General features: G+C 32.9%; 2 protein-coding genes across 4 annotated transcripts; both read left to right on the plus strand.

Moving 5' to 3' along the window:
• The first annotated feature begins 4,560 nt into the window (after positions 1 to 4,560).
• On the plus strand, positions 4,561 to 7,651 carry LOC123227696 (putative disease resistance protein RGA3). 2 transcript variants are annotated; one of them, XM_044652806.1, is made up of 2 exons: positions 4,561 to 5,279; positions 6,760 to 7,651. In XM_044652806.1, exons 1-2 carry the CDS (start codon positions 4,974 to 4,976, stop codon positions 6,847 to 6,849), a joined length of 396 nt encoding a protein of 131 aa, XP_044508741.1. In that variant the 5' UTR covers positions 4,561 to 4,973; the 3' UTR covers positions 6,850 to 7,651. The 2 variants fall into 2 exon arrangements, with proteins under 2 accessions (XP_044508741.1, XP_044508740.1); XM_044652805.1 differs by lacking the exon at positions 6,760 to 7,651 and having other exon boundaries at positions 4,561 to 6,271.
• Positions 7,652 to 9,344: 1,693 nt separating this feature from the next.
• Positions 9,345 to 23,427, plus strand: LOC123227694 (probable protein kinase UbiB). 2 transcript variants are annotated; one of them, XM_044652800.1, is made up of 19 exons: positions 9,345 to 9,483; positions 9,589 to 9,663; positions 9,753 to 9,980; positions 10,549 to 10,635; positions 10,720 to 10,809; positions 10,897 to 11,023; positions 11,237 to 11,337; positions 11,602 to 11,770; positions 11,947 to 12,068; positions 12,576 to 12,704; positions 12,789 to 12,887; positions 12,989 to 13,046; positions 13,124 to 13,199; positions 13,284 to 13,413; positions 19,844 to 20,001; positions 21,647 to 21,719; positions 21,809 to 22,003; positions 22,276 to 22,369; positions 22,525 to 23,427. In XM_044652800.1, exons 2-19 carry the CDS (start codon positions 9,589 to 9,591, stop codon positions 23,298 to 23,300), a joined length of 2,787 nt encoding a protein of 928 aa, XP_044508735.1. In that variant the 5' UTR covers positions 9,345 to 9,483; the 3' UTR covers positions 23,301 to 23,427. The 2 variants fall into 2 exon arrangements, with proteins under 2 accessions (XP_044508735.1, XP_044508737.1); XM_044652802.1 differs by having other exon boundaries at positions 11,602 to 11,755.
• The last annotated feature ends 542 nt before the right edge of the window (positions 23,428 to 23,969 follow it).

Genomic DNA, 23,969 nt, shown 5'->3' on the forward strand with positions numbered 1-23,969 from the left:
TATTGTAGGCGGTGTAGCGTAAAATGTCCCCTCATAGTTCATAGCATGCATTCGTACCTTATATCTTACTAATCTTGTTTCCATCTAAATCTATTCATAACTCATTAGACCATATTCTTGGGATGACCCCTGAATCTTGAGTTCCAAATTCCTTTTCTTGTTTTTCTTTTTCTCTCATTTCTTTCCTTTTCTTTCTTTCCCAAATACTGTGAAATACTGTTCATTTAGTAGGGCAGCCTTCGTTTTCATACAATTTCATAGTCCAAATAGTCTCTAATTCATACAAGCTATATATCATTAAAAAGTGGATTCAAAGAGCTTTCCAACACGATATAATAGTACTCATAATTCATTAGATAAGACAGTCAAAACGTGAGATGAAATTAGTGGCAAAAAGCTGGCTTCACTGTTTATTTGGTAAAGCAGTCCTTTTGGTTCATACATTATTTAATAGTCCAAATTATCTCTAATTCATACAAGATATATATCATTGGAAAGAGGATTCAAATAGCTTTCCAAGAAGCTATAATAGCACTCATGATTCATCAGATAAGATAGCCAAAACGTGGGATGAAATCAGTGGCAAAAAACTATCTTCACTATTTATTTGATAAGACAGTTTTTTTGTTCAAGCAATTTAACATTCCAAACAATCTCTAATTCATACAAGCTATATATCATTGAAAATAGGATTCAAAGAGCTTTCCAACAAGCTATAATAACACTCATAATTCATTAGATAAGATAGTCAAAACATGGGATAAATTCAGTGGCAAAACTGTAAATATTATCCAACTCTCTGCCATCAACAAAATCACACACATAGACACCCCAAATGGAAAAACAACATTTCTCAACTTCAAAATCATCATTTATAACATAGATCCAAGGAACCAAAAGCCTAAAACATGCAACATAACAAGGATGATATCCCTTACCTTATTTCAAGCCAATCTTTGCTAAATTGACTCTTTCCTTTTTGTCTTCCTTCTTTGAGCACCAAACACACCTTAAATCAACACCAAACGCACTAACATCTTTATGTAACATGCATCCAATATATATATAAACACAGGCAAAGGGGAAAGAAAGAGATCTTTTGGTTACCAAGGGTTCCAAAGTGCTTCTTTTTCTTTTCTTTCCTTACTTGTCTTCCAAAACTGCTTCAAATCCTTCATTTTTCTTCAAAAAAAAAAAAGAAAAAGCATGAAGAGGGCTGCCTTTTCTGGAAGGGACGAAGAAGGAGATAGAAAAAGGTAGAAGTTGTCTTTTTTTTTTTCTTTTTTGTAATTGCTTTGTGTGTATATATATATATATACACACATATACATCTGAACATATATATTTAAAACTGAAAATATCTCAAAGCAAGGCTAAAAGACATAAATGCCCCTAAAACGTACTTGAGGGTATTACACTCAAGTTCAACTCTTCTTATGCTAAGTTAAGCTCAAGTAAGTTAAAACTCAAACTCAACTCAATTTGAGTCTATCCCTAATTTTAGATTACTAATTTGCCTTGTGAATAGACGATACAGAGTTTTGCACCGGATAATAAAATCTTATGATTATTTAGTACATGTTCATATGAATTTTCAATAATTCTATACATTATTATAGATCATGAATGGCTTAGACAGTTATGCCAAAACATAAATTCTTTTGAATCAAAGAGCTTCTTGTTTGATATTGCATAGTTTTCAATTGCCTTTATAATTATATAATATAATCTGATGATAAAGTGGACAATTAGTCAAGTACAAGCCTTTTTTTGGAAGCATTACCAATTATACAAAGGAATTCTACACCACTTTCACTCATGGTTTTTATATGATAACATTATTTCTTATATCTTTAAACTTAAGTAGATTTTTTATTAGATCTACTTGAATATAATACATCATTTATGCTTAATTTGGTCTCATTTTTCAATAAAATTGTGGCTTTTCTAAAGCTTTCAACAAGATTTATTGATCTTGAAATAATGTTTACTTTAGTTTCAATTAGTGCTAAAATTAAGAAAAATTTCTTTTCTTTAAGAATTGTGTATGTTGTTGTACTGTCCACTAAACATATATCTCTATCATTAGTTTTTGAAGTTTTTATGTTTCAATTTTGGAGTTCACATCCTTCTATTTAAAAATTACGTTAACTATAACGTACACAAAATAGTGAAATGGAGGAGAACATAATAATATTCATAACTCCAAAATAAGGATTTATTATGGATTTTAATTATGAAAATTTTTGGGCATGCACGTCATTAGTCAAGTGACATATATTTTTATTCTTGAAAGAAGTCATGAAACATCAAGATTCATTAGATCAATATGATCTAAATCATCAAAAAATTCGATTATTTTTTTTATAGATGTTTAATATAGATCCACCCAATGTTTGTGTATACTACATATATGCAACCAATGATGTTTACAACCACACTGATTATTTTATAGTTTACTCTGCATTATTTTTTATTTTATTTCAATCTTAGTCCACTTCTAATGGTATGACAAATTTTTTTTATTATAATCATCTTTGGGTTAAAATTGTTTCATCCAAGGCCTTACTCACACCCATGATAATTAATTCTAGTAGTTGCGTTCACTTTAGGAAATGATGCATTGTTTGTGAGGTGAGCTTGATGGTTTTTCATTAACAAGAAATATAACATTAATTTAGAATTTCTTTTCCTGATATTGTTATTACAGGAGCACATTATAAAGATGAAATGTGGAGAATATTTTCTCTTTCACATTACTATAATTAGGGAAAAAATTCTAAAAATCGCAAAGTTGTACTAAATTACAGAACTATTAGAAGTATTATTAAGTCTAATATTTAAATTTATCTTTCAAATTTCTCCTCAAATTTAGTATATCTATCATTATATCCACATATTCACTTTGCAATCATTCAGGATGTGATGTCTATAATATAATGGCATTAGATTTGTCATTTTGGGACATTTTATATTGATTTGGATGTTGATTTATGCATTAGCCAATACACAGATTTGTACAGTAAATCTGATTATTTTAATTGGATTTTGAGTGATTTTCACATTGAGAAATCACCGGAAAAGAAAATGAGATGTTAGTGGTGGGGTTGACAATGTATTAAAATGAATTACTGAAAAGAATAGTCTCAGAAAAAAGAATTAATTTTTTGAGGTATAAATCAATATTTTAAATTTTAAAAGTTATTTTTTAAAAAATTTAAAATTTAACAGTAATTAGAAGTTTTAAAACTAATTAATTTTTTAACCCTAAAAATGAAAACCCTAGGTGATTGAGATGAAAAAGTAATTTTTCAAAACTAGATTAGAAGTAATTTTAAATTTTAAAGTAAAAAAATATGATAAATTTTTTAAATAAAATTTTTAAATGATATTTTTATTTTTAATAATAATAATAAAATTTAACAGACTGATAAATATTTAAATTTTCAAAGCTTAACGAGTAAGAGTTTGAGGAGGAAATAAGTCTTTTCACCTATTCAATAAGATGAGAAGTTACTTTTATGAATGAATTTCATTTGTACAAGATGAGAGGCATTTAAATGCATTCCCACTGCATCAACTGATTTGATTAGCTGGAAAGCTACTTGGATAGATAACAATTATTTGATCATGATAAACGTTAACAGTAAAATTACTTAATTTGATATAACTTATAAGATTAAATTTAAAATATTATTTAGTGGTTTAGTATTCAATTAATAATGAATTTGTGGATTTCTTTTCTATTCTTAAAAAGAATTTTGTTTTAGTTGTAGGAAGTTTTAGAGAAAAAGGAATATTTAATAGTTATGATGGGTCATACTCTTTATTATAACATATCTATCACCATAATTCTTGTTTCTTTTAGAGAAAAAGTTATCTTTTTTCTTGTTTTCATTTTAACGTTTCTTATTACAAGTCATAAAGCATATTTTATTTTCCAATTTGAATTTTATGCCATCACATCAAAATCAATTATTTTACCAAAACTTTGAGTGGTTTTGAAAATGACGTATAATTGAAAAATTAATATATATATTATATTAAACGAAAATCTCCTAAGTGTAAATATAGCAATAGCAGAAACTATTGCCTGTGTGATTGATTCTCACACAGGCATTGTTCGGATATGTTCAAGACTCAATCATCTCAAAGTCAATGAATGATTCTCCCCAAGGACAAAATCACAATGTTAATTGTTTAGTTTTCTTGATTGTAAATTGTTTTATATATATATAAAACTATATTTGATAAACTTTTCAGATAAATAATTAAATATGCAATTTTTTTTTTATATTTATTTTGTTATTTCCTTTATATCTATGTTGAATATATATTACATATTTTTTTTATATTTATATGTTTATATTATGTTTTAAAAAATTTTAATTTAATTAATTAATATATATTTATAAATGAATGAATTTAATTGGTTCAAATTATAATTTAAACCAAACAAAATTGTATTTTTTTAATTTGGTTAGCTTTGAAAAATTTTTAATTTATTTTTCCAGTTTGGATTAAAAATATTCTTGAAACATATTAAACTCGACTGCACACACCCCAATTACTTGATGCTTATTGCTCGCTTATGCTGGCCGGCTAATGGGATATCCACCATCTGGTGGGTAGACCCTGCCCGGCGTACCACAGAACGTGGCCATAAAAATATTGGTAGTAAATAATGTTTTGATGCAAATAAAGAATTACAAACCCTTATAGATTAATGTTTAATATTCATAAAGCAAAACATTCTGTTGATAGTTGCTCGTCTTTTTCTATCGTTACGCCAACAGAATTTACGACCTTTTTCCTTTTCGCTTTGGATTCCATCAACAAGTCAAGTGTCTTCTTCATATTTTATGTTAAGAGTCCTGACTTTTGTCTATAAACATCACCAATATTGTCTTACAACTCATTTTTACAGCTACCTCTTGAAAAAAATCAGTTTGTATCACAGCAACTGAGAACAAATGGCTGAAGGCATTCTATCTAGTGTTGCGGGCAAAATCTTGGAAGGGTTGGGATCCTTGCTTCTCCAAGAAGGCAAATTGGCATGGGGTGTTAAGGATGAGATTCAAAAACTCAACGAGACTGTCAACACTATCAAATCAACACTTCTTGATGCTGAGGAGCAGCACAACAAAATGAATCAACAGCTAACCAATTGGATCCAGAGGCTTAAAGATGCTTTTTATGATGCAGATGACTTGTTAGATGATTTCTCTACTGAACTTCGACGGCGAGAGGTGATGACTGGAAACAAATTGGCATATGAGGTACGAATCTTTTTCTCCAAATATAATCAAATTGCATATAGTCTTAGAATGGCTCATAAGATTAAGACTATCAAGGAGAAACTCGATGAGATTAAAAATGATAAGCAGTTCCACTTTTCTGAGCACCTTGTTGAAAAGGGAGTCATAAGTATAGAAAGGGAAACTCATTCTTTCATACGTGTAGAAAAGGTAATTGGAAGAGATAATGATAAAGGTGAAGTTATAAGACTTGTATTGAACTCAAATGATTTTGTGAATGTTTCAGTTGTTACTATAGTTGGACTAGGAGGAGTAGGAAAAACCACACTTGCTCAACTTGTTTATAATGATGAGAATGTCACAAACTATTTTCAGTTAAGGATGTGGGTGTGTGTCTCTGAGGATTTTACTATAAAGACAATTGTCGAAAAAATAATAAAATCTGCAACTCGTAAAGAACTTGGAAATTTTCATTTGAACGAATTGCAAGAATTCCTCAGAAAAGAAATTGATGGGAAAAGATATCTACTAGTTTTGGATGATGTATGGAATGAAAAGCAGAATAAATGGGATGAATTGACTGATCTATTAATGAATGGTTCAAAAGGAAGTAAGATACTAGTTACTACACGTGGTGAAGTAGTTGCTAAGGTTACTAGCAAACTTGAATCTTATGTCTATACGTTGACAGGACTAGATGAAAAAAAGTTTTGGCCTTTGTTTACCCAGAAAGCCTTTCAACATGGGGTGGAACCAAAAGATTCAAAATTAATAGAGATAGGAAAAGGGATTGTAGCAAAGTGTGGTGGAGTTCCTCTTGTCATAATGACAATAGCACAATTACTGTTTAGTAATAATAAGGAAGATGATTGGCTGAATTTTAAGGAAAATGAAATGTCAAAGGTGATTAAAGAAGAAAGTGATATTTTACCATTGCTCAAGCTCACTGTTTTCATTTTAACGTTTCTTATTACAAGTCATAACATATCTCATTGTCTCTCTTTATTATAACATATCTCACTGTTTTCATTTTAACGTTTCTTATTACAAGTCATAAAGCATATTTTATTTTCCAATTTGAATATTATGCCATCACATCAAAATCAATTATTTTACCAAAACTTTGAGTGGTTTTGAAAGTAACATAAAATTGAAAAACATAATATATATATATTATAGGGAAATTAAATTAATGTAAATTTGGATTTAATTAAAAAATTTAAAATTTTAATATTATATTAAACGAAAATCCCCTAAGTGTAAATATAGCAATAGCAGAAACTATTGCTATATTTTCAGCTATTAAAACAAAATTGCATTACGTGCAAAATCATGAAAAACTACCATTTTTTATTCAATCTGAATTTGAATTATCTTCTAGCGCAACTCAATTGCTCTACTTATTTTGAAACTTTAGGAGTAATTACAAAGTTTCGTAATTACATATATTAGCATTTCTTAAGTTGATTCAAATGAATTTTAATGATTGATTCTCACACAGACATTGTTCGGACATGTTCAAGACTCAATCATCTCAAAGTCAATGAATGATTCTCCCCAAGGACAAAATCACGCTACTATGCAACTCTAGCTGATGGGGGAGAGATTCCACCCCCACATTCCTCTTTATCCAATCCACCGCTTGGCAGTCGCCCTCACATCCCCAAATTTCCCTCTCAAGAGAAGTCAAAAAAACCAAAAGGTAAGAAAAACAAGGATGTGCCTTCTGCTTCAGAGAACAATGCAAATAATAAGGCTAAAGATGCTAGTGGTGATGATAGCACCAGGCCCATAAATATGGGTGGCAAGATTTTTAATAACCCTAGAATCCATGATGCGTTCCTGTGTGTGGGTAAATATGAGCATTTGGCCTTGCCAAATGGGCAATTTGGACTGGGGTTTAAGAGGAATAAAGCTGCTGATGGATCACTTATCGGTTTCGGGCACTCAGGCATGGGTGGATCAACAGGTTTCTGTGACATAAAAAACAGATTTGCTATAGCAGTGTCATTGAATAAAATGTCATATGGTGCTACAACTGCAAGAATCATGGAGTTGGTTTGTTCAGAGCTCAATATCCCACTGCCGGTGGAGTATAGTAAAGTCAAGGACTTTGACAAGCCTCTCACTCGCTGAAATTGAGTATCTCATATTCCCATTGTATAAATTATATCCTCATCTTATATTGCTTCCACAAAAGCTAAATAAATATACATTTCAGTCAAGTTATGATATTGAATGAGAGAAAGTTGTCATTATTTTATCATCTGGGTCTGGTGGTTTGAATTCACAAGTTTAATTATTTAGTGATATACTGATATATCGGCAAAGCATTGTTGGGTGATAATAGCCAAAGCAACCTTATTAACAAAACTGATCTCATTGCATTGTTGAAAGTTTTACCTACTTGTTTCAACTTAGAGAAATGTTTGTCTTGTCGATTTATTGTTGGAAGTGTTTTTGTAAAGTTTTTTATCAGCTCGCATGCTAAATCTTCTATTAGTATGCAATTTGCTCAAGGATGTTTAAGGAATTATTTGGTTTGTCAAGTTTTACACGGAAAAAAATAATTTATTTTGTAATGACCTACTGTTATAAAAAGGAAGAGAGAGAGAGAGAAATGGTTATGCCATTGAGTGGTAGGATAGTTATTTAATAAAATTTTATATGAGAATATCTTATATTTACAATTCCTTTTCTTAAGTGATTTGATAGCTCAATATGATTATTCATATATTATTAGGAGATTAAAAAAATATACACACAATTCTAAGTATGATCACTCAACCACATTGGTCAAACTAATGCAAGATGTAACTGATTATAAGTATGTGATTTTTGATGAAAAGTCATAATTTACTTTATAAATAGAAGTTGATCATTTCTCTATCCTTAACATCATACTAACACTACAACACATTAATTGCAACAATTTATAAATAGAAAAACTTAAGTTATTTTTATCTATCATTAAATAAATGAGTCAGGTGAGAGAAATCAATATATTCTGAATTCTTCATGAATTCTCTTTATGTTTTATACATTTCAAAATACAATGGATCAAGATATATTTATCTATCTTCAAACTATGTGACAAAACATAAAGTTTAAGATTTACAGGTATAATGATTTGATGGTTAACTTATCTTCATAAATGAAATTGTGATTTACATGCAAATGATAGTTTGATGTTTAATTGTTTCTTTATAATAAATGTAATTATGACTTACATGTGGTATCAAAACATGTTTTAAAAACCCATGTTTTTCCATTAAAGATTGTTGATTTAATATATAGTACAAATAAAATTTGTTTGACTGCATATAAAGAATGAGTCTTTGCTTCGTCTTTTCTTTTCTAAAGAATGCATAATAAATACATTAGAATTTGTAATATCCTTAGTTATGTTTTAGAGACACTAGTGTCATTTTCTTAAATTTTTATTTTTGACTAGGTCAAAATAAAAAATAAAATTCTGATTGGGTCAAAAATAAAAGGGGGCTTGGATTTGGCCTCCCAAATATGTATTGACAAAAAATAAAAAACAAAAAAAAAAAAACAAGAATAAAACCCTAAATGAGGTGAGATGTATTGCATATTTAAGCAACTTCCCACCAGGTTTAAAGGTGGATTCCGCCACTTTTCCTTCCCCATTAAAGTAGCAAGTCAAAAGCAACCTTCTGACAGCTGAAGGGAAGAAATTTGACAGGTAGGAAACTTTCTCTGACAACCAAAATCTTGAAGAACCAACCTGTCGCCAACTTTGTTGGAGCAAATTTTAGGTGAGTAGGGACGTCACTTTCTTCTCTCGGATTTCATGAATCTTGGCCTTGTTTTATGCATGTTTGGGGTTAATTCTTGTTGGCTTTATGCATTGGATTTTTGTTGCAAACCTTGGAAAAAAAACGCTTGAATCCTAAATATTTATGGATGAAATATGCACTTATAGTGTGTGCCTGAAGCTTTAAGCCGCTCCTTCCAATTAATTAAACACCCTTATTCTCTCCCCTTCATTCCACGCTGCATATGCTCATCAATTGACTTCTTTTCTGTAAAAAGTAATTGATGATGTGTTTGCTGACTATTGGCCCTCAGTTTTTCTTAATGCAATGAAGCCGGTTGTTAATGACATATATAATAGAGGTCAGGTGATAAGCACTGAACAAACCAAGTCAATAGAAGTTCTCCTGTTGTAAAACGACGTCACATAACATCAGACCTTCAGGTAATTTCCTTTGTAGTGTTGAAGGGCGTGTTTGTTATATTCAAACACATGCATTGAAGTAAATTTTCTTAAGGCTGAATGGGCATGTAATTGTTATTATTTCAGATGGCATGGGGAAACATTTACAGAAGACGCATGAAAGTACTCAAGATGGCCTTGAAGATTTTCCTGGACTACAAGGTAAAGTTCGTTCGTTACTGCTTATTGTCTTGATGCCAAGTGGATGGAAATTTGACTGACTTATAATATGGTGTTAATTTTTATTAAAGGGTGTTCAGGTGAAAGAGAAATGGACCAAAAAGTCTGAAAGAGCTGAATTATGGGAGAAGGCTCATAAACGAAATGCTCGGAGGGTTGTGAATTTGATGGTAGAGTTGAGCGGCCTGTGGGTGAAAATTGGACAGTACTTATCAGCACGTGCTGATGTGCTTCCAGCGGAGTACATTTCTCAGCTCAAAAAGCTTCAGGACTCGCTTCCTCCTCGCTCTTTACTTGAGGTGATTCTTCTTCTACCTGTCAACTTTGTGTATTACAATACTATGGAAATCTAACTGTTTGTTTGCGCACTTAGTAATTATAGAACCCTTTGCCTTCAAAATGGTAAAGGGATCAAAATGGTCTAACCTCAAAACGGTTTATTATTTGGTCTAATTCTTAAACCTTTGTTTTAATTTTTAATAATTAGCCGGGGAATACTGGGGTAAGTGTTTTGGCCATTGATGAATTAAATACTCTCGTCCAAAAAACTTTAGAGGGCTGACGACATGCTTTACCAAACCTCAAAGGGTTTCATTCCATGATCCAACCAAATTTCAGCAAAATATTCTCAAAATTTATCAGCTATGGCCACCATTCACCCCATATCAAACGATATCATTTTCCTTTTCCAACCAGAATCATCAAATTTATCGGGTTTTAAGAAGGTTAAAATTAAAATAAAAAGAGGAAAATTGGGTGTATGGTGGCCTTGAAGGCCTCATGTGGCCGCTGTCAAGACTCCCGTAGGGTATGTGCATATTCCTACATTTTTTGAATGTTTAAATGTGGTCAGTGTTGTTTACACAGGTTCGTCAGACCATAGAAAAAGAGTTGGGTAAATCCATCGACGATGTCTTCATGGATTTTGTCAGAACTCCTTTGGCAACAGCATCAGTAAGATCCTCCTACTATAATTAGCCCTTTCAGCTATTGAATCAGTCACTGAATTATGGGATTTTTATGTTTTACGCTATGCAGATTGCACAAGTCCACCGTGCCAAGCTGATTGATGGGCGGGATGTGGTTGTCAAAGTTCAACATCCGGGCATCAAGACAATTATCTTGGAGGTTTTATATGCTTTTGTTTATAAAATTTTGATGCTAAGTAAAAGTAGCGGTGATTAAATGGTTTTTAGGTATGGCCTAATTTTATAGGACCTGAAGGATGTAAAATACATTGTCGACTGGATAGCTCGGGCAGACCCTGTATATAACTTCAATCCTGTTTTAGACGAGTGGTGCAGAGAAGCTCCAAAAGAACTTGACTTCAAACTTGAAGAGGGTATGCTTATTTTTTCCTTGAATGGGCAGAGGATTTTTTTTCTATTTTTCTTTTTTCAACAAAAAGCGGCTGTTTTTTGTTCCTGCAATATGTGATATGTGCATGGGTTTTGATAAGATAATTAGGGAATGTCCTTGCATTTACAATGTATGGATTAATTTTCTTGTTCATGCTCACTTATTTTTCTTATTGATGCTTGTTTTGTGTTTGTAGAAAATACTAGAACTGTGTATGCCAATCTTTGCTGCAAAAACAGATGCGAAGATAACAAGTCTGCCAATACAGTGGATGTTCTTGTTCCCGAAGTTATTCAGGCATGAATTTCTCTACTGATTCAAATTTAAAGTGCTGGGTCTGCATTTTGGGGTTTAGGTGACTCACTGTTATGGTTAAATTTGTAGAGTGAAAAGTCTGGAATATTTGTTTATGCTTTTGTTATCATAAGTTATGACAAAAATTTTAGAGAATATCTAATGAAGTAGAAAACTTTTGTCCCAAAGAATTCTTTGAACAAATAACACTGCCTTTTCATTTTCAAATGCTTAATATTCATTTTTTTTTTCTTTTTAAATTCTCAGTCAACTGAATCTGTCCTCATGCTGGAGTATATGGATGGGATACGTTTAAATGACTCTGAATCTCTGGAAGCTTCTGGTGTTGACAAGCGGAAAATTGTGGAAGAAATTACACGTGCATATGCCCACCAAATTTTTGTTGATGGATTTTTCAATGGCGATCCTCATCCTGGTATTTGTTCTCATGTGATTTCTTTTATTTATCCTTTATGTCTTAAACAGTATTTTTCACCTTCAGAATGAATTCTAATATTAGCACTACAATGAAAATTGATTACTAATATACCACTTGTTCTACAGTCAATTCCTCTGACCTACTTCAATGCTTTCCCGGGTGTTTTAATGCAGGAAATTTCCTTGTTAGCAAGGAGGCTCCCCACCGTCCAATTTTGCTTGATTTTGGGCTCACGAAGAAACTATCAAACTCAGTGAAACAAGCACTTGCAAAATTTTTGTTGGCTTGTGCAGAGGTTTGGCTGTTTGGGTCAAATTTTTTGTTATTTTTTTCATCATAAAAATTATATTATAAAGAACTTGTACAAATTTGAAAAATTATCTGATGACGCAATATATTGATTGTGTGAGTGTCTATAAGTTAATTGCTCTTGCGTGAAAGACTCGTCTGTTTCTTCTTAGCAATAATCTTTTACTTTCTCTCAACATTCATTATTTTCATTAAATGCCTGAGGCTAGACCTTCATTAGTTTATCTACTTAGCTTATTAAGGATTTATCATAATGCTACTAGCTTGTTTTGATGGGTGAGAATATCCTTTTTTCAATATTTTTCATCAACTTTGTGAGTCGGATTTGTATATGACTTTTCTTAAATTTTATTTTTTATCCAAATTTTAAATCTGAGTCCTTAAGAGTTTGAATTAATTAACCTTTGTTAAAGCTTGTCTTTCTGCTTTAGACATATCTTCAAACTATTTCTCTTTGCAAACTAAGAAATCAATATTTTTGTCTTTTTCATAGGGAGACCATGTAGCTCTTTTGTCTGCCATGGCAGAAATGGGACTTAAGCTGCGTCTAGACATGCCTGAGCAGGCTATGGAGGTCACAACTCTATTCTTCCGTGAGTCCACGCCAGCAGATGAATCTCATGTATGTTTACACTACTCTGAGATTCTCTTCTCAACTGGGATTCTCCTTGTGTACATTAAATGAAGCTAATCTCCTTGTGTACAGAAAACCAGGGAAGCTATAACTCAGGAAAAGGCAAAAAGCATGAAACATATACAGGAAAAGATGCAGTTTACCCAAAAAGAAATTAAACGCTTTGATCCTGTAAGGCCATACCATCTCCCTTTTTCGGTATGTTTGTCTAAGACATTCATTAAAAATAAACGTTTATATTTTTATAACATAGTTAAACACTTTGGTTCTAGTTTGATGCCTTCCCTGGTGATTTTGTGATGTTTTCAAAAGTCCTTACTCTTCTTAGAGGTATGGTATAGAGGCCTCAATTGCTTACATTTTTTTAACCAACTTTGCATTTTACCTCACTGTCTAACATTGTTCAGGTCTTTCATCTATGATGAATGTTCGCATTGTATATCTGGATATTATGAGACCATTTGCTGAATCTGTTTTAGAAGGGTCAGTTCATTCTAAACTTGATATGTCATTTCATTGCATTTGCTACTGTCATATATCTGACTACAGTGTAATTTAACTGCTTAGAAACATGAACAAGGGACCAGCAACAAATCCCCAGTGGATTTATGATTCTCCAGCCCATTCTGAAGTGGAGGCCAAGTTGAGGGAATTCTTAGTTCAGTTGGGGAATGAGGACAAAATACTTGGAATTCAGGTCTGCATCAATTTTAATTTTTGCATGACAGCTTAATAACCTGAATGGTATCTTTCAATTATTTCATTTTCAAAGCTTGTAATATTATTTTTGTTTACTTTCTATATCTATCCCTTCTACTTTAGGGCTGTTAGTTTTCCATGCTTGGGGTGTTGTATTAGTCTCAGTTAACAGAGAATAAGTTAATTGAGCCCATTGACCTTTTTAGAAGCCTTCTTTTTTTCCAATTATTTAAAGTGTAACCAGTTATTAGATGAAAAATAATAATAATAATAATAATAATAATGATAAATACAACCAATAAACAATGATTACTAATTAATGTCTCTATCCTCTGGAGAACATTGGATGATCCAGTATCTGCAAATGTTATAGATATGATATAAGTTGTTGAGCTACTTTTTTTTTGGTATGGTGACATTTAATATGTTGCTAGAAATAGATTTGTATGTAAAAGCAAGACTTTGCATATAACAAACCTGATTACCTACATTGCTTTATAAATAATAACACTTATTTAGTCTGAAATTTATGTGACTCATCCAAAATACTGAAAGTGGAGATGTCTGCTGAATGGCTAGTAAAGCTAATCTCTAAGATCTTTAAATCCTGAAAATCTGTAGAAACTGAAATTTAGAGTATATTTTTATTCTTATATCTACTATTACAAAGATAGGTTTATATATACACATTAGATATTCTAGATTAGGAAACGGAATATCTGATTCCTTTAATTAAGATCCTATAATCAGCGTCTACCATAATTAATTCCTATAATTAAGTTCTATATACACTAATACACATATTTATAGATTTTGTAGCACTCCCCCTCAAGTTGGAGCATAGATGTTAATCATGCCCAACTTGTTACAAATATAATCAATCCGAACCCTATTTATAGCCTTAGTGAAAATACCCCCTAGCTGTTCTCCAGTCTTCACATATCTTGTAGAAATAAAATTCTGCTAAATCTTCTCTCGAATGAAATGACAATCAATCTCAATATGTTTAGTTCATTCATGAAACACAAGATTAGAGGCAATATGAAGAGCAACTTGATTATCACACCATAATTACACTGGTAAGGACATTTGAAAACCTACTTCAGTCAAGAGTTGATGTACCCACATTATTTCAGACACGGACTGAGCCATAACTCTATATTCTGATTTTGCACTAGAACGAGACACAACACTTTGCTTCTTGCTCTTCCATGATACCAAATTTCCTTCAATAAAGACACAATAACCAATGGTGGATCTTTCATCTACCTTGGAACTTGCCCAATCTGTATCTGAGAAATATTCAATATTAGTGTGACCATGATCTTCCATCTACCTTGGAACTTGCCCAATCTGTATCTGAGAAGCACCCTTCAAGTTTTCTCTAAAGTTGCCCAATGATTGACTGTTGGAGATGACATGAATTGACTTACAACATTGACAGAATATGCAATGTCAGGATGAGTCACTGTAAGATAATTCAACTTTCCCACCAATCTTCTATACTTCTCAAGTTCTTCAAACAATTCACCATCTTTTGTAAGCTGTAGATTAGGAACCATCGGAGTGCTACATGGTTTAGCTCCCAATTTTCCTGTCTCAGTCAATAAGTCAAGCACATATTTCCTCTAAAATAGGAAGATGCCTTTCATGCTTCTTATTCTTCGATACCCAAGAAATATTTCAACCCCCCTAAATCTTTTGTTTGAAATTGCGTGTGAAGAAATGATTTAAGAGAGGAAATTCTCACAGTATTGCTTCCAGTAATGATAATATTATCAACATACACAACTAGAAGAATACTACCAATTTCAGACTATCTATAGAAAACTAAATGATCACATTTGCTTTTTATCATGCCGAACTTTTGAACTGCTTGACTAAATTTTCCAAACCAAGCACGAGGACTTTGTTTCAAACTATACAAAGATTTGTGAAGCTGACAAACCTTTCCATACTCCCTCGAGCAATAAAACTAGGTGGTTGCTCCATATAAACTTCCTCTTGAAGGTCACCATGCAAGAAGACATTCTTGATATCCAGCTGGTGTAAAGGCCAATTATAGGTAGCACAGAGGTCAGCTTAGTAACAAAAGAGAAAGTATCAGAATAATCCACCCCATAAGTCTGTGCATATATTTTAGCAACCAATCGAGCCTTAAGGCGAGCCATTGATCCATCCGAATTAACCTTAGTTGTGAACACCCATTTACATCCAATGACTTTCTTTCTTGCAGGTAGATTGACCAAGTCCCAAGTACCATTATTAGCTAAGACATTCATTTCCTCTATCATAGCCTCACACCAACCAGGATGAGATAGAGCTTTATGAGTGGTGTTAGGAATAGAAATAGAATCAAGTGATGCAATAAAGGAACAAGAAATAGGGGATAAGTGACCATAAGAAACAAAAGAAGAGATAGGATGAGTACACTGTCTTTTACCTTTTCAAAGAGTAATTGGTAGATCAATATCATTAGGAACTAGATCAGACGATAAAGAGAATGGTTCAGGATATGTATCCGGAGGTTGTTGTCGTCAAGAGTACACCTACATAATAAGTGGTCTGGTAAAAGTAGACTCTTCAAGTAGAGGAATTTCTGAAGAACTAATGGATGTAGGAGCATCCTCTAGAGGGCGAGATGAGGTAATAGTAAACACCAACAAATCATCATCCTTCTTTTGAATGTTGTAAGTAGGAGAAGTAGAGAAGAAAGGAATGTTTTCCAAAAATGTAACATTAGATGACACTAGATATTTGTTTAGGGTAAGACAAAAACACCTATATCCTTTTTGAAGACGAGAGTAGCCAAGAAACACACATTTTAAAGACATGGGATCTAACTTTGTGATAGTAGGACAAATATCTCGAACAAAACACGTACTACCAAATATTTTTGGTTCAATAGGAAATAAAGATTTATTTGGAAAAAGAACAGTGTAAAGAATCTGACCTTTGAGAACTGATGATGGCATACGGTTAATTAAAAAACAGGATGTGGAAACGACATAGCCTAAAATTGTTTGGGAACTTGTATTTGAAACAAGAGTGCTCGAGTTGTTTCAAGCAAGTGTCTATTTTTCCTCTCAACTACTCCATTTTGAAATGGTGTGGCAGTACAAGAGGATTGATGAAGAATGCCATTTTGGATCAAATATGACTGAAAAGATTCAGAGAAATTTTCTTTAGCATTATCATTATGTAAGGTATGAATAGAAACATCAAATTGTATTTTTATTTCGGCATAAAAGGGACAGAAATGAGAAAACACTTTAGAACGATTTTTCATTAAGTAAAGCCAAGTCATACGAGAATAATCATCAACGAAAGTAACAAAATATTTAAATCCAGTTTTGGACACAATAGGATAAACACCCCAAACATCTGAATGAACTAACTTAAAATGAGAGTTAGATTATTTATTGACTCTAGAACTTGAAGACAGATGATGATGTTTAGCAAATTGATATGACTCGTAATCTAACGAAGGTACATGATGAAATTGTGGACATAAAGTCTTCAACACAGGTAGAAAAGGATACCCTAACCGACAGTGAGCTTCAAATGGAGTTAAGGCACTAGAACAAGCAATGGACCTTAGCATTTTCACATTTAGGATATAGAGACCCCTAAATTCATGTCCTCTACCAATAATCTGCTTTGTCGTAAGATCCTGAAATAAACAATGATTATGAAAAGAATGAAAAATAACTGTTAAGAGCACAAATGAGTTTACTCACAGAAATTAAGTTAAAGAAAAATTATGGTAAACTCAAAATAGATGACAATGAAATTGACGAAGTTGGATTAACAGTTCCAAAACTAAGAATAGATGACGTTGATCCATCTACTAAAGTAACATTAGAGGGGGATGTAAATGACTGAAAGGTTGAAAAGAGATTAGGATTATCTGTCATATGATCTGTAGCACCAGAATCAATGAACCATTTGGATGAGGAGGAAACAAGATATGTATTTGGTTTACTTGACTCAGCACTAGCAATGAGAGAAATTGATGAAGACTTTAATGATTCTTGGTATTGAGAGAACTTGGCATACTCATCTGCAGAAATCATAATAGTCTCTCCAGATGATAAATTGGTAGCAATGTTGGTCGCTACAACATTTACTGATTGGGATTTTGGAGCCCGATTCTGTAACTTTCTACAAGTGCGCTTTGTATGGCCTGGCTTGTGGCAGTAATAGCACACAATCCCTCCTAACTCATGATTACGATTAATAACTTTGTCACAGTTACTGCTACTTCCTCCTCTATTTTTATATGAACGTCTAGTTTTAGGTGCATCACTTCGACTAATAAGAACGTTGTTACTCTAAAATGATGGGGTGTTTTCTGTATGAAGTACCCTAGTAAATGTGTCATGCAAAAATGAAATTTTAGGACTAGCACGTATTTGAGATTTGACAGTTTCGAACTCATATGGAAGACCAGTTAGAAAGCTCATGATGGCCATTTGTTCTCTTTGGGCTTGCTGAACCTTCACATCAGGACTAAATGGTAACAACATATTAAGTTCTTCATAAGTTCTTTTGAAATCCATAAAATAAGATGTGATAGTCTTGTCTTGTTTTTTTGCACGATAGAAAGTTTTGCACATCTCATATATACGAAAAAGGTTACCTCTTCCAAAGTACAAAAAATCTAAATATTCCATTAGTTCTTTAACCAATTCACAATGATTAATTAAACTGATTACCTCACTTTCAATGGAATTTCGAATCTGCAAGAATAATTGAGCATTATCTGTTAGCCATGCTTGTCTAGTACCATCCATAGGAGGAGCTTGCATGAGGTGATCATCTTTCTCAAGGCTTAACAGATATAGTTGAACAGTTTTACTCCACTCTAGATAATTGGAACCAGTAAGCTTGTGTTCAGTGATCTTTGACATTGCTAGAACTATTTCAACCATAGTTATTGGTTTAATATATGCCATAATAACTCTCAAAATAGCCGAATAGAATAAATAGTGAAAAACCCTTGCACAAATTGATTTCTGCATCAACTAAGATCTGAATACACTGCACAGGTGACAAAGAACAATGAAAAAGAAGCAAAAACCTAGTCTGAAAGAGAGATTCGTTGATAGCAATGGTGAAATGCGACGAAAGTATGGGGATCTAAATGGTCGGCGTCGTCTGAGTCTGACTATGCTGACGGTGAGAACTAATGTGCCACAGAATTGGAGATCTGGGTGTTTATTTTCAAAAGAAATAGGAGAAGTGTGTGAGTCACGCACTAAGCTTCTGGTGGTCGGATTCTGGGAAACTGACGATCGGGGAAGCGCGCTCTTTTCTAGGGTGAATGTGAGAACTAATGGTCACTCTATAATGGTGAACTACAAAATTGCTCACAAGGGCTAGAAGAAATTTTCGAATTTGCACACTAGGGTAAACTAGGCTTTGATACCATGTAGAAACTGAAATTCAAAGTATATTTTTATTCATATATCTACTGTTACAGAGATACGTTTATATATACACATTAGGTATTCTAGATTAGGAAACGGAATATCTGATTCCTATAATTGAGATCCTATAATCAACATCTACCATAATTAATTCCTATAATTAAGCTCTATATACACTAATGCACATATTTACAGATTTTGTAACAACCTGTATTGCTGCTAAACAAAGCAGGAAAGCAAAACTATGTGTTAAGATCCTAAGTGCAAGGTATGGAACTTGGATCACATAGTGAAAAGTATGAGCAACTAGTGTGGGGTTTATATGACCTTGGGCTCTCTCATCTCAATAGCTAATTTTTAAAGTATGGTTCTTTTAAAGTTCGTATCATTTGGTATCAGAACTATTACCACGTTTTCTAGTTGCAATCGTGCGACACAGGTGGTGACGCTGACATTATAGTATTCGCTTGGGACTAGTAGGGAGCTAGCGCACAACCAGTCGCTTGGGCATCGGGGCTGCGAAGTGTGGTGATATGTTAAGATCCCAAATGTAAGGTATGAGACTTAGATCCCATATTGGAAAGTATAAACAACTAGTGTACGGTTTATATGGTCTTGAGTTCTCCCATTTCAATAGATAGTTTTTGAGGAGTGGTTCTCATAAAGTTCGTATTACTATACTCCCAGGTGGTTGGTAACATGAGTTACCTTGCGAGACTTACTTTTGTTGTAGATAGACATGAACAAAACCTTAATCTACCTCTCTAAGATTAAAGTGGAGAATGCTATAAATAATATGTTTATACTATTTTGATATCAAGAGAAAGTTTATTAGGAATAGGCATTTATAGTGAATACTGAAGAAAAATATGTACAGTTTGTTGGATTATTAATGAGCCTATTTCTCTATTTTTGGATGCCAAAATATGAAAAAGCAGAATTGAAGCGACAATTATTCTTTATTTTTTATGAGATTTTCATTAATGATGTCTTCAGGTTTGTGCGTACAAAGATGGTAAGGTGATTATAGATACTGCTGCTGGAGTGCTTGGTAGATATGATCCTCGTCCTGTTCAGCCTGATAGTCTTTTTAATGTTCTTTCGGTAACAAAGGGCATTACAGCAGGATTGTTACACTGGCTTGTTGACAAAGGGTATGTTAATGTTCTTCTGGGTACTATGCTTTATGTTTGTAAATCTGTATGCTTTGCTGTGCTAAAATTCTATTTGGCTAGTTATTTTATGTCCATTAATATCTATTCCCTGCAAATATACAACAAATGATCAGGTTTCTAATTTATGTTGTTGAGGTCTGGCTAGACATATTAGAGAAGTGTTTCTTCTTTTTTTTTTTTTTTTTTTTTTACAAGGCAAGATTTTCTGATGTTTTGGATGGTCCACTTAAACTGCATGTCAAAGGACATTGTTATACATAGCACTTAGTTCAATATGATCCAGCAGAATTAAATGTTGATATGGTTAGAGATTTACTTGCATGACCTTTTTTAAATTTTGGTGATTTTCCTCTGTTTTTTTCTCGGTCTCTTTTCAGAAATACAGAAAATATATTTTATTGAGGATCATGGTATTATTGTAATATAGTTGGACATAGTCCAAAATATTGATGCCTGGAGATAAATCTATTTCTCTTCTTGAAAGAAAAGTAGAGTTCTTTCCTGTAATTGAGTAAATGAAGAAAAGAGGACTATGCAATATATATTACTTGAGAACTTCTTAACCAATAGAGATATGCATTTGTAAATGTCATAACTAGCATCAAACCTTTGGTTTTCTTGTGATACACCTACTTCTCTTGTTTATTTAAGAAATTTAGAATTAAAAAATTAAAATCATAAGATTTGGCTACCAAAGTGTCCCTCAACCTGAGTTTTATTGACTGGTTTTACACATTGTTACCCAATATTTCAAGTTTCTAGGATTTTTTGTATAAAAATCCAAACTAATCCTTGATTCCAAAACAAAAAATCTGGGGTTAGCAAAACTGGTAGACCATTAGCACTAGGAACTTGATTCCAAAACAAACTGGTTTGAGTCTTTGCCATGTTTGTGAAAAAATTAATTACAAAAAAAAAAAGATTTTAAGTTCCTAGTGCATTTCATGTCATTCATCATGAGCAAAATGACAAAAATCTTTATTTTAGGTGTCAGGATACCCCTCTATCTAAAATCTTAAGCCAGTAAGTAGGGAGGGGCTTGTTAACATTGATATTTATCCAATAGACTCTCTCTCATAGAACATGGATTTTCTTTTTCATTTTTTCTAATCTAGCCGAAATGTAGGGATTTAAACTTTGCAACCTTTGGCAATGATATTGTGTTAAGTTACCACTCCACCTAAAAGCTTAAGCTAGATATCAACATTGATATTTAATTCAATAAGCTCAAAGATGTGAGAGACCAACGATACATACTTACAAAGCGAAATAGTAAATACTCAGATTATTCATTTTAGTTAGTGAAAGATGTAATAGTGTAGACTTCAGAGCTCCTTTCATTATATCACACTTGGTGTATTTTGAGATAATTAAATAATCCGGGTTTGAAATCATATGGCTTTAGTTCACGAACTATTCTATCATACCCTATAGAATTCCAAAAAGATTCTGTGAATTTGTCAATGATTTGTACTGGGAACAAATCTGCAAACAGCAAATTGATCCATAAATATTCTCAAATTAATGGATACTTTGGTACATGAGAGACCAGTGTGTGATGTCAATTGTCAATGTTAGTTTAGCTGTTCTTCAATTTTACAAATTTTGGCATTTTGTCTTGCAGAAAACTCAAGCTTGAGGATAATATTGTTGACATTTGGCCTGAATTCGGATCAAATGGAAAAGATCTCGTAAAGGTTTAATCTTATCCTGACCTTTTTAAACATGCCCTGTGGTTAGCCATTCTTATGAAGGTAACTGAACATAACTTGGTTTTGGATTTTAGGTCCATCATGTGCTTAACCATACTAGTGGTTTGCACAATGCTTTAGATGAGATGGGACAGGAAAATCCCATTCAATATACTGACTGGGATGTTTGTTTGAGTAAAATTGCTGCATTAGAACCTGAAAGTAAACCAGGCCAAAAGCAGGTCTATCACTATCTGTCTTTCGGTTGGCTGTGTGGTGCAATAATTGAGGTATTATAGCTTGCTTCTGTTGCTTTCAATTGAATATAACTTTCAACTATGGTTTCAATCAGAAGTTTATGAACCCTGAAATCCATAGATAACAAATATCTTGCCTATATTTATATGTTGATGTGTAAAGATGCCATGTGATCCTAGGTATGCCAGCTGGATTGATTGTGAGTAGATCTTTTTGCTGGCCTTCGGAGTGATTAAAGAATTTGACTATATTTTCAACTTCTCTATGTAGTCCCCTATGCTAATGATAAATTTCAATAATACAGCGAGCATCTGGCAAGAAATTTCAGGAGATTCTTGAAGAAGTATTCGTTCGACCCCTAAATATAGAAGGGGAGTTGTATGTTGGAATTCCACCAGGTACTCGTCAAACTCCACTTTCTTAATCTTCTCATGTCTTCGTACAAAGCTTATAGGTACATGTGTACAAAATTATATTCTAATAAAAAGAACAGAAATTTTGTAGTCTACCGTAATCAATGACATTATGATGCCTTTCGATGTCTATCCTTCAGGTGTGGAATCTCGACTTCCAACTCTTTCAATAGATGAATATGATCGCATAAAGTACTCGGACACATCTTATTATTCTGCTCTACCCCCTGAGTTCCAGCTTGACAAAGTTGCAGAGATCATCACCTCCTTGCCAGTTTTCTTCAACATATTGTACGTTCGCCGTGCTGTCATTCCTTCTTGTAATTTACATTGCTCAGCTCGTGCAGTCGCACGCTACTATGCAACTCTAGCTGATGGGGGAGAGATTCCACCCCCACATTCCTCTTTATCCAATCCACCGCTTGGCAGTCACCCTCACATCCCCAAATTTCCTTCTCAAGAGAAGTCAAAAAAACGAAAAGGTAAGAAAAACAAGGATGTGCCTTCTGCTTCAGAGAACAATACAAATAATAAGGCTAAAGATGCTAGTGGTGATGATAGCACTAGGCCCATAAATATGGGTGGCAAGATTTTTAATAACCCTAGAATCCATGATGCGTTCCTGGGTGTGGGTGAATATGAGCATTTGGCCTTGCCAAATGGGCAATTTGGACTGGGGTTTAAGAGGAATAAAGCTGCTGATGGATCACTTATCGGTTTCGGGCACTCAGGCATGGGTGGATCAACAGGTTTCTGTGACATAAAAAACAGATTTGCTATAGCAGTGTCATTGAATAAAATGTCATATGGTGCTACAACTGCAAGAATCATGGAGTTGGTTTGTTCAGAGCTCAATATCCCACTGCCGGTGGAGTATAGTAAAGTCAAGGACTTTGACAAGCCTCTCACTCGCTGAAATTGAGTATCTCATATTCCCATTGTATAAATTATATCCTCATCTTATATTGCTTCCACAAAAGCTGAATAAGTATACATTTCAATCAAGTTATGATATTGAATAAGAGAAAGTTGTCATTATTTTATCATCTGGGTTTGGTGGTTGGAATTCACAAGTTTAATTATTTAGTGATATACTGATATATCGGCAAAGCATTTTTGGGTGATAATAGCCAAAGCAACCTTATTAACAATATTGATCTCATTGCATTGTTGAAAGTTTTACCTGCTTGTTTCAACTTAAAGAAATGTTTGTCTTGTCGATTTGTTGTCGAAAGTGTTTTTGTAGAGTTTTTTATCAGCTCGCATGCTAAATCTTCTATTAGTATGCAATGTGCTCAAGGATGTTTAAGGAATTATTTGGTTTGTCAAGTTTTAGATGGAAAAAAATAATTTATTTTGTAATGACCTAATGTTATAGAAAGGAAGAGAGAGAGAGAGAGAAATGGTTACCCTATTGAGTAGTAAGATAGTTATTTGATAAAATTTTATATGAGAATATCCTATATTTACAATTCCTTTTCTTAAGGATGGATTTGAGTCGAGTTGACTCAAATTCAATTATTGAGCTCAAATTCTAATATAAGAATTTTGTATTATCTAGCTTGAGTTTGAATTTGAGCTTACG

This window comes from Mangifera indica, chromosome 10 (assembly GCF_011075055.1).
Source record: "Mangifera indica cultivar Alphonso chromosome 10, CATAS_Mindica_2.1, whole genome shotgun sequence".
Taxonomy (NCBI): domain Eukaryota; kingdom Viridiplantae; phylum Streptophyta; class Magnoliopsida; order Sapindales; family Anacardiaceae; genus Mangifera; species Mangifera indica.